General features: G+C 39.1%; 1 protein-coding gene across 1 annotated transcript in view; it reads right to left on the reverse strand.

Moving 5' to 3' along the window:
* PKHD1L1 (PKHD1 like 1) overlaps positions 1–9,725 on the reverse strand; it is a 152,328-nt gene extending 142,603 nt beyond the window's left edge. Inside the window, 2 exon segments of the mRNA XM_087447119.1 lie at positions 7,588–7,677; positions 9,642–9,725. Coding sequence (XP_087303245.1) covers positions 7,588–7,677; positions 9,642–9,714 — 163 coding nt within the window. The 5' untranslated portion in view covers positions 9,715–9,725.
* Positions 9,726–11,946: the final 2,221 nt, after the last annotated feature.

Consider the following 11,946-nt stretch of genomic DNA (forward strand, 5'->3'; position numbering starts at 1 on the left):
ATGGAGGACAGCATCCCATTCCACAGGATGTTGTTTCTAAGCTGGGATCTTAGCCTTTCCTTTTGTAGGCTGTTCCATCACTCCATTAGGCCACATGTTTCAGGGTGATGCGGTTTTCGTGGTCATGTGCCCATTATCACAACTTTTTCACTATAAAATGTGCTCCTTGTTCTGAGGCACTATTTTGTGGAATCTCATGGCATTAAATCAGACTCTCTAAGCTCTCAGAAGATGGTGCTGGCAGAGGCACTGTGGAAAGTGAAGGCAAAACCCATATCTGGAGTAGTTCCAGCAATGATGAATCTCTGCTCTTTCTGTGAGAGGAAAGTGATGCAGTCAACTTATTACTAAGTGGCTGGGTGGACTTCTTGAGGGATAGTCCCTCTTGAAAGCTTAGTGTTGTTCTCTGCTACTAGTAGGTCAGGTATTCAGCAACAGCAGTAGGTAGCTTAGCCTTGGTGAAAGGGAGTTCACAGTGTTGGCCCATGTACAGCCTTCACTCCATGGCCCCTCTGTTCATGGGCCCATTGCACAAGCACTGAGATGGCCAAGGAGAAGTTCCTGAATGAGTCATCCAATCAACCTAGTTGTTCTGTTTCCTCTCTGGAGGATACTGTCTTGTGGAATTAACTTGAATATATAGATCCGCATGCTTTGTGCTCACTATTGTGAGGGCATTCATATGTCTCTTTCCAAGACTTTCTTGTTTCTGATCGTCCAATCCTGTTTCTGTCAGCCCCTGACCAAATAGTCAAGTCATCTACAACTGCCCAGGAGTCCAGGTATATCTTTATCTTGGGCACCTTTTCCTCCTTACAAAGTTACTGACCACGTATACTACTCACAACTCTGCCTACCAAAGATGCTGACAGTGGAAAGTAAATTAAGAGCCAGGGAATACCTTGCAACCTCTGTTTATGAAATCAGAGGTGATAGCAAGAAGATGTGAAGTGGGACACAGAGGCATGTGCAATAGAGGTAGTAAGCCATGAGAATATCTATGGGAAGTACATTTTCAATAGACAGAACAGGATGTTCCAAGACCCTGTGGTGGGTGCACATTTGTGCACCAAGAATTAGCAGATGTGGGGCCGGCCTGGTGGTGCAGCAGTTAAGTGCACGTGCTCTGCTTCAGCGGCCCAGGGTTCGGAGCCCAGGTGCGCACCGACGCACCGCTTTTCAAGCCGTGCTGTGGTGGCATCCCACATAAAGTAGAGGAAGATGGGCATGGATGTTAGCTCTGGGCCAATCTTCCGCAGCAAAAAGAGGAGGATTGGCATCAGATGTTGGCTCAGGGCTGATCTTCCTCACAAGAAAAAAAAAAAAAAGAATTAGCAAATGTGGTTGGAGAAGTACAAATGAGGAGAAGCAGTAGGAGATGAGATCAGAAATGGAGGCATTTAGATTATTTTTATGAATGGGGAACCATTGGAGGCTTTGAAACAGAGGAGTAGTATGATCTGACTTATACTTTCCAAGATTCACTAGCTGCTGTTCCAAGAATAGACTGGGGGCGGGGGTGAGAATGGACTGGGGGCAGGAGTGAAGATGTTGTTTGGATGGTCAATGGATACATGAATGCCTAGCATGGGTTCAAAAGAAGATGAAAGACAATAAGTGAAGAGGACAAATATTGGTAACCTTTGTGAGGAGTTTTACTGTAAAGGGAAACAGAGAAATGGAGAGGTAGCTGGAGGGGGGTGTGGGGCAAGAAGGTTGATGATTTTGCTTTTGCTTTTTTTCAGGTAGGTGAAATACCAGTATGTTTGCATGCTGATGGGTATGATCCAAGAGAAACAGAGAAATGGATGATGTGAAACACCAGGAAATTATTTTAATCTTATTATAAATATATGAAAATTCAAAACTAGATTTGGAAGTAAACACCAATTAAGTAATTTTATGCCACATAAAAGTATTGTTTTTTTGCTGAGGAAGATTCACCCTGAGCTAACATCTACTGCCAATCTTCCTCTTTTTGCATGAGGAACTAACATCTATGCCAGTCTTCCTCTAATTTGTATGTGGGTTGCCGCCACAGCATGGCTGCGGATGAGTGGTGTAGCTCTGCACCCGGGAACCAAACATGGGCTGTCAAAGCAGAGCGTGCTGAAATTAACCACCAGGCCACTGAGCCAGCCCCCAAAGTATTTTATATTGTTGAAAGAACGTTTAATTTTGAAATAGAATGTATGAATAAAATTAAGTCGATAATGTTCTATTAATCAAATCCTATAATTAAGTATTTTCCTAATAAAAATGTTAAAAAATATACTTAATACTATTCTAGAATGCAGAGGAAATCTATAAAGTTTCTAGGCTACAATATTTTTTGCAATAAAGTTAAATTAGTAAACAAACAGTTTTTGCCCAGATTACTTCAAAATCTAAGATTCCTAAATTCTGAGCTCTAAAAATACATGCATTTTTAAGCATTATTTTTCTCTGAATACCACAAGTGCTTAATATTAAAAAATGGCTATAGCTGGGCTGGCCTGGCAGCGTAGTGGTTAAGTTTGCACACTCCACTTTGGCAGCCTGGGGTTCGCGGGTTCGGATCCTGGGTGCGGACCTATGCACTGCTTATCAAGCCATGCTGTGGCTTGGGTCCTGCATATACAGTAGAGGAAGATGGGCTCGGATGTTAGCCCAGGGCCAGTCTTCCTCAGCAAAAAGAGGAAGATTGGCAACGGATGTTAGCTCAGGGCTAATCTTCCTTACACACAAAAAATGGCTACAGACAAATTGATGACTAAGAATATTTTTGAAATTATAAAAATTTTTATTTTATACGAAAAGATGTGCATCCACATCATTAATAAATTTATAAGCTATTTAAATTTCAGAACAATTACCTACAGATCATATCGTCCCACGGTACAATAATTAACTGAAAATCAGTTAAAAAAAATAAAAGGTAAACCCAGAGATGAACATTTAACTCTTTCAATCCTATACTTCTATTACTAATGTTAGAAAAAAATAAATATTAGGTATTTACCTTAAATTGTCAGTAGTTTTCAAGTATGTTTCAACAAAACAATCACCACTACAATATGTGCTCACATTAAATAAACTTTAATAGTTGAAGTGGCTGAATTGGGGTCACCAGATATCTGTGGTGGGACTGCTTTTTAAATTATTGAGCGTTTTCAGTGTTCGACAAAGGTCCACTAGAAAGCATGAATACTGCCTAGTGTAGCTTAGGACTGAAGTAGGACACCACTGCGCCAGATGTCCATCAAGTGCCAAAGCCCCTCAACTCCAGCTCTGGTAAAGCTGCACGTTGGGTGATGGTGCTGTTTAAAGGGAAGGGCATTGGACCCTCACACCCTGGGTTGGAATCCCAGCTCCAGCATTTCCCTGCTGTATGACCGTGGGCATTAGAGCTTTAAACATAAACTCAGTCTTAGTCTTCTCATCAGAAAAATGACCATAATAGTCTACTTACTGGGTTGTTGGGAAGACTAAATGAGGATTTATCTATAGTGCTTAACATGGTGCCTGACTCATATGTTAAGAGCTCAGTTGATATCTGCTTTTGTTATTAGTCACAAAAGTCCTGAGATTTAGGTTGAGTATTAGTATCCTTTGTAAAAAATAACACAGAACTATTAAGTGGGTGGCCAGAATTTGAACCTAGGCTGCAGATTCCAACCTGCCACACTTGTGATATTCAGAGAAAAATAGTATTTAAAAATGCACATTACAAAGCTATTACCTGTTACCCCATGTAACTTCCTCTAGACCCTATGTTCTTAGCTCCTCTCCTATTCTTAATATGTAGAAAAAGTAAGCAGAAACTCAATAAAGGGTTGGGATTTCAATAAACTCCACTTTCTTCTTCTAAGCTTAAACCTTAACCAAACAGGACTCACCCAGTATAGGCTAAAGTTCAAAATTAAGCACCAGTTTAATACGGGGAAGACATTTGCATTGAGTTTGCAGTTTTTGATCTAGGAAGGCAGTTACTGCTAAAATGGAGTTGTGAGAAGATACATGAAAACACAGAAGAGCAGGCCAGTTGTAAACCTGCTCTTTCCTTTCACCAATTTCTGCTTATCTTTGGAGTTCACATTGAGTTTGGAACACACAGAGAGCTGCTGGCAACTAACTAAAGAATGGAAAGTCTTACTGATGATGCAGCTCAGGATGTGATATATGTATTCATTTTCCTATTAGGCACATGTCCCATCAATGAAATGGTAATGTAGATCTGTTCTGCAGCATCCCTAAGGCAAACACAATTCTGAAACATAATACCAACAAAAGATGATATTGTTTTTAGCTTAGGAGTTGTTTTAATGTCATATATATATATCATATATTTATCCTAGGAGTAAAATCTTTGGGGAAATATGAACCAAATCAATAATATTTGTAAATATTGTCATTATAAATTTTGCTTAAAAAAAAAGCATAAAAATATTTCTAAGATATTAGCTAATTCCGAAGAGTTAAAAAGAAAAATAAAGGAATCGCCTTTAAAAAGAGTTTTAATTTAAAAGTATAATTCTAAAGAAATCATTGGGCATAAAGAAGATACCTCTGGAAATACTCCAAAGCACAAAGATTATAGGAAGGGTTGGGTGTACCCTGCAAACAGAAAAGGCTGAGACTTCAGATGGAAATTCCTGACATGTTGATGTATTTTTTTCTTTTGCAGAAAAAACTGGAGACAAGACTCGCCAGGCACGCAAGCCTGGGTTTCCTGATAGCAGTCTGTGCTGCTATCGGGGAAAATGTCAGTGCTGGTAAAGCCAGCGGTTGTCATGAACAATGCAGCCTGTTTTGGTTTCTCCAGTTAAAAAAAGCAGGGTGGAGAGTGTATAAACCTACTTAAAAGTTGTAACATTGAAAACAGTGGGAAAAAGGTGCAGTGTGATGGAAGATAACTCAAAAAGAATGAAACCAAACCTATAACATAAATGCAAAAGAATAATAAAAATGAAATAGTTCTAATTTACAGAGCACATTCTATATATAGGTACCTTAGATAGATCATCCTTCTCAATACTCACAATAGCCCCAACAGGTAGGAATTAATATCCCATTTTACTGATGAGAAGCTGAGGCTTAGAGAAGTAAATTGCCCCAGTCACATAATGAGAAGTGGCAAAGGTGGAAGCAAAAGCCAGTTAGACTGGACCAAAGTCCATGTGCTTTCCATAATATTATAGAAATTGTATAATTCAACACTTCGGTTTAACAAAAATATATGTGCCAGACATTGTGATAGCGAAATGCACAGAAAAAGAGCCAAAAGTAAAATGCTACTCCATCTTACAGATTTTTCTAAAGAAAGAGAAACATGATAAAATATCAAGGAAGACTATTGAGAAATACGAGGTTTGAATATAAAGTAATAAATAAAACTAAGAAAGTTAGAAACACTCCAGAACTTAGCAAAATGATAATGTTCTTCACCAAATCAGTCATCTTAGAAGGAGATACAATTATTTCTACCATCATGCCATTGCTCAAAACACTTTTGCTTGAGCATCATAATTGTAACATCATATATCTTTAGCTCCTGAAGCACAGCCTTTTGAGTAGTAATGCAAGACTATAATGCAATAGCAAATTTTTGCCTGTAAAGGTCAATATTACGCATGGAAGCAGCCAAAAGTCACTTGGATATCCCAAAATATTAACAGTAGATCTTTCTAGAGGGTGGAATTTCAGAGAACTCACTTTCTACGTCAAACATTTCTATTACATTTTACTTTTTCATCACGACTTTTACAAAAATAAAACATTTTTAAAGTCATATTGGACCAACATTTAGATAATCATCTAGCATTTACAATTCCATTTAGAAAGTGTTCTTGTGTGATTAATAAATTAGCTCTGATGCAATTCTAAACGTGGAGTATGGGTCAGAGATAGCACTGATGGATTATGTGAATGTAGTTCCCCCAAATAAACTTTGTTCCACTACCATATTCATGTAGGTTTGGAGGTCTGGTGTGATAAATAAGGAAAATTTATTATCATTGCTTTATACACATTCTGTATATATCACAGGCCCCAAAAACCTATACAAAAGTATTTAGACTCAGCCTCTGAAAAGAACATATGCTAACACACTTTTAGACACCTACAGTGTGTGACTAAAGCAAGGAGAGGGAAGACAAATTAGGATGAGGGTGCAGGTACCTGCAATTCAAATAGGATTTGACTATCCTATAATTCTCTGCAAAAGCATCCAGAAATTGAGGCTGATAGGAAAACTAGAAGTTCACCAAGATACTTTGTGCTTCACAGGTAAGAGCCTAATTGCCTCAGAATGTCTACAAAAGAGCAAAGGTTATAGCTAGATTAAAAAGATGCTCTTCAAAAATATCTTAACACAATTTTTTTGTTTTATTTTGTTTTTTCCTATTTCTAACTAGGGACCATCCGGGTCTATGTACTTAAACTCAAGCTGTGGTTCCTGGATCAGAAAAAGCCCAGGTCTTGAAGCAGAAGGAAATAGCTGGGTGGTTTCATTGTTTTGTTTTGTTTTAATCTGGGCATTTCTCTCATGGTATTTAAATCTCTATTAAAAATCCAACAGCTTTCAAGGACGCTATCTTAACAGCAATGTACAATATAAGGGAGCTATGGATAAAGACATTCTTAAAATAGTCTTGAACAAATATATTGTCTCTAGGTGTTCAACTCTTAAAAAAAAAAACACTTTAATCCAAAATATATTGTTCACAATTTAGAGGCATAAATCATCTTAAGTATATCACTAAGAGATTGAATTCTGCAGAAATATTACTTAGAAGTATTGAAAGACATTTCAATATATATGACAGAATAATTAAATATCTTGCTTTGTCAAGACTCTGACTCCAAAAACTTCTCATTTTTCTTCTTATTTTAAAGACTAAATGATGGTTTTTGTTAACATTCTTTTTAAATTTTTCTTTACCATCCTTCAAAAATTCATAAGCATGTGAATACTACTATCATTTAGATTGCAAAGACTTTATGGCTAAAAGAACCACATATTTCTATTTAATTCTAAGAACAGTTGCTCATTAAATATATGCACTGATTGCCTACCATGTTTTCATCCCAAGACCAGGCAAAGAGAAGGAGAGTCATACATAAGCCATGCTTTGATGAAGTATATGATAAGCACTGGGTGGCAGGAGGAGGGATCCAAAGTTTTGCTTTCAATTGCCTTTCTCCTTTCATCACCATTCTATTTCTCTAGCATACCCTCTTACTAACAGTCTACTCTCAAAACTCCCAAAATGTTTTATTAGGTCTATAAGAATAAATTAAATGTTATTAGACCCATGAAGAACAAAGCTAATAATTGCAGAGTTGGGTTAAAGATATTCTTTTCAGTTCAGTCACTATAATCCAGATCATGGAGTTAAACAAGTAATTATAATACAAATCCATATGATCAGGTTGATAGAGATTTTTGGGGATTTTGTGAGCTGTCAAAGGGAATAGAGTTTTACTACTCTAGTCAAATGGAGAAACAACTCTAGTGGATTTTTTTAAAACCATAAATCTCTAAATGTGAAATAGGCTTTAAAATACCTCGACCTTGGCAAAAAAAAAAAAAAAAGGCAACCATACCTTCTCCTTTGATAGTCAGTCTTGTTGCTCCGTTTATGCTGCCGTATTTAGGTATTATTTCTGTGACTTTGGGAATTATTTTAAAGCCATCTGAAAGACATTAAAGTACAATAAAAGTAAAAGTGTCAAGTACTTCATTTCAAGCATCAAATTTCGTAACACGTATTACAGTGTTGTGAGAAAAACATCGTGAAGATTATAGGACTGAAAGTAAATACACCCATGTTTTATTTTTGGCTCTACTACTAACCAATGATTTGTCAGAGAGTTAAATCGTGTACTTAGTTAATACTCATTGGCTTTATGCAAAGCACTATCTTAGGTGCTACAAAAAGCAGGAATAATACATGATCATTTTCATCATTCTTACCTATCATCTTATAAAAAACTTATTAAATGTTTAATTTCATGTAGTGCTCTGCTAACTGCAGTTCCATAACTACAGTTAGCAGCCCACACAGCAGCAAACAATGCTGGAGAAACAGCACGGTGGAGAAATAAGTCATTACAAAAGCATATAAGAAATGCAAAGCTAGGTAAATTGAAAGAACAGTCCAGGTATAAAAAAGAATGCTGTGTTTTAAAAAGAAATTGTTTTCTGTGATAGAGTAGAACTTCAGGAAAGATAATTTTGGGGATCTTTTTAGCCTCCTGATGATAGTGAGTTCTTAAGTAAAGGTCACTAATTCATTCAACAAACGGTGTTAGGTTCCTGGGGATATAAAAACGTATAACAGTCCCAACTTTCCAAAAGCTTAGGTTAGACAGTACAGAGCGACAGAAGAGAGCACAGAGGCCATGAGTGACTCAGAAGGGGCATTTCAACCACACTGCTTGGGTCATACTGGCTTCTTGAAAGAAGCGGTGTCCCCACTGCAAGTTGGGGGGCAAATATGAATTAGCCAGACATGACCAACTGTAGGAAAGATAAAGAATTCAAGACAGAGGGAGGTGCCTATGCAAACACAATGGTGAGTGAGCAGCTTCTATGGAGAACTACAGATAATGCTTTAAAACAACTCAAAGATACACAGTGGCTAGAAGGGTTTATTTTCTGCTTAAACTGTACAGATCTGGTAATTATTAGATCCAGTAATAAATTCTCAGAGTAGGTGGAAAAATTTAAGTGGGGACACAAAGAAAAGCCACAGAAATTATCAATTACTTGAAATGGATGTATGAGAGAAGGATAAAGAAATTATGATTGTATAGTTCATTCCTGCCTGCAAAAAGTTTGGTATGGACTTCACCTATAACGGCAAAAATTCTCCAACATAAAGACGACTACCCCCCAGACACAAGGCCTCTGTACTTCGGATCTGTCTTTGCCAAGAGCTCCAGGGCTGTTCCTGCTTCAGGCACGTGTATAACTTGAGCAGGAAACTCCAGCGAGCGAGCTGGATCTTATCTCCAAGGCCGTGCTGCTCCTCACCTATCTCAGGTTCATCCTCCCTTATCTCCGCGGACGACTCCAATTTCTTATCTTATCAGTCCCTTCCCAGCTCTCTCCTGGGTATTACTTTGAAGGCACAGGGCAGCTGCCCCTGGAAGTGACTGACACCCGCCACAAAGAGCCATTCCTATCCTCTGGGGGGACGTTGCCCTCCCTTCAGTGGAAAAGGGACCCAAGAAGAGTGAGGGCGGGGAGGACTCAGGTTGTGTCCCCCAGCCCCCACTCCCAGCCAAATTTCAGCCTCTTTTCCAACTGAGTCACTTGGGGTGGGGGTGGGGGGTGAGGTTCCATAATTCAAGCAGCAACATTGACGATTAAAGAGCAATCTCTCGCTCTCCCCCTCCCCCTTCTCTCTCCCTCCCTGTGTGTGTGTGTGTGTGTGTGTGTGTGTGTGTGTGTGTGTGTGTGTGTGTCTCTGTCTCTGTCTCTCTGTTAGGCCTGCCTTGCAGGTCCCCAAGTCCCCATGATCACCACGTAGCCACACCCGCAGCCTCGGCCCCGGGCTGGTGCCGGGCTGTCCCGCCTCTCTCGCGACCCCGGGAGCAAGGGCTATGTCTACACGGACCTCTCCAGTGCTTCCCTGGCGGCCCGACTGGGTTACCTGTGCGGGGGTCCGCAGCGCACAGGAGCAGCCCCCAGAAGCCCCAGATCCCCACAAGCCACAGGTGTCCCATCACGGCGCCAGTTCCGCGGAGTCCACGCCCGCCGCCCGCTCGCAGCCGCCGGCAGCGCTGGGGCTCGACTCCCGGACCGCGACTGGCCCGCGCCCGACTCGTCCCACGCGCGCAGGCGAACTCGGCCCCCCAGGGCCGCCCCGCCCCCGGCTATCCCGCCTCGCCTCTGGGCTTTGCGCAAAGACGCACAGCCCTTCGCCGGAGAACCGAGCCGGCCCGGGGCCAGTCTGTAATCATGAAACCTCCACACTCAGACTTGGGTGCTGACATCCCAAGGCTGTCTCCACAGGTGTAATGGCCCCACTCCTTTTGGCAGGGGAGATCAATGGGCAAGTTTTCTGGCAATCATGCCTTTTTTTTTTCCATTTCTTTCTTTTTTTTAAAATTCTGGGCCTGCATGCTTTTGTTTGCCTGTCTTCCTTGGTCATTATCCCCAAGTGGGCCTAAAAGTCCACCTAATACACAAACCCCACACATTTTCCCCCTTCACATTCATATAAGTTGGTGCTTCCCCTTAATTGACAATTATACTAGTATTTGTTGATCTTTCCGCATATCCCAAATACCACGTATAGTGCTTTAGAGACTTCAACTCCCAATAATCCCAAAAGGACTATTACTGTTACTCTAACTATTATTATTATTATCCCCATTGCTACGTCTCAAGCGTAGCCTGAAACGCACAAGGTTAAGTAACCTGCCGGAGGCCATAGACCTAAGTGTACATTGAGGACTCAGAGTACAAGGGTGACTCCAGGGCCCGCACTTTTATCCCCTCCACTGCCCCCAATTCAGCAGACTTCCAGTGAGGGCTTGCAACGCTTAGGACATATTTATAGTAAAAATTATTCATTGTTTCTCTGAAATTCACATTTAACTCAGCATCCTGTATTTTTATTTACTAAATCTGACAACTCTAGTTGGGAGGGAAGAGAGAAGAAATCGAAGAGAGAACTCTAAAATAAGTAAAATTAATAAAATTAGATCCTTGCTCTTCAGGATTTTGCATCTATGTCCCTGGGGTTAAAAATTTTTTTATTGCATTTGGTTAATTATAGTCATCTCATAATGTTTTGTAAACTGACTTCCCATGTTAGCATTCTACTGGAAACAGCGCCTGCAAGGATACCACTGACCTTCCGTCTCTTGGAACTTTCTGTAGCACCTGACACTGTTGACATCTTTCTTGAAATTCCATTCCTCCTAATAGTCTTGGGTTTCTTCCTGCCTCTCCAATCAAGTCTATCTCATATTTTCCTCTTCCATCGTCTTCTGAAAATTGGTGTTCCTGCAGGATCTATTTACTCTTCCCCTCTTCTTTCTGGAAACAGACCAATTAGAAGAAAATCTGCCAACTGAATGCCAATTTGCTAACTAATAATTTGCAAATTTACTAAATTTAAAGATTGTAATGTTGTATATCAATAATTAGCATCTTTACCAAGAATAATTTATCAGCATTAACAAAATTCTTCACTTTAGGTTATTAGCTATGAAATGCATACAAGTATTTATTTCAATATCAATAACCAAAATAAAATTTAATATGGGGATTTTTATATGGAATTGATTAATTTTGATTTCTTTCTGATGCTTTCAAATTAAAGTTAAATTAAGTTAAGCTAAATTAAATTTTAGATGACTTCACTAAAAAGTAATTTAAATGCAATTTAATTAGAAATTCTGATTTTGGCAGATGTTTTTGAGTTGATAAGTTAAAATGGAGTGTGAGGAATAAGCTAAATGATACTAACAATGATATTTAAAATGCTTTTAGTGTGAAAAAAGTAGAAAACGTCATTTAAAAGTATTATGAAATAAATCAGAAGTAGGTGAAAAATCTTGTCCTGTATCATATACTGAGGTTGTGATTTCTAATCAGCAGCCATTGAAATAGGCAAACTTTCCTGTAGAAAGAATCCATGCTCTTTATACCAAAGAGGAAAACTATTCTAAATTTTGAATATATCAAAAAAGTGATTAGGAATCTTTTTATGTTGATTTCTGTTTTGCCAAGCTTTTAATATTTTTAAAATTCTTTCATCAAATTCTCAGAGTATATCAACCAGCAAATGGCATACAATATTTAATATATAATGCGGTTACTCCTATTGTGTCCTGTTTCATTTTTCTACTTAACTCATACTAACCATGTGTTCTCTTCCAAATTACAGTACTGTAGTACTTTCCGGATATGTCTACTTCCTTTATATCTAGTCTTCTTATAACAAG

This window comes from Ceratotherium simum, chromosome 23 (assembly GCF_057802395.1).
Source record: "Ceratotherium simum simum isolate JZ-2026a chromosome 23, ASM5780239v1, whole genome shotgun sequence".
Taxonomy (NCBI): domain Eukaryota; kingdom Metazoa; phylum Chordata; class Mammalia; order Perissodactyla; family Rhinocerotidae; genus Ceratotherium; species Ceratotherium simum.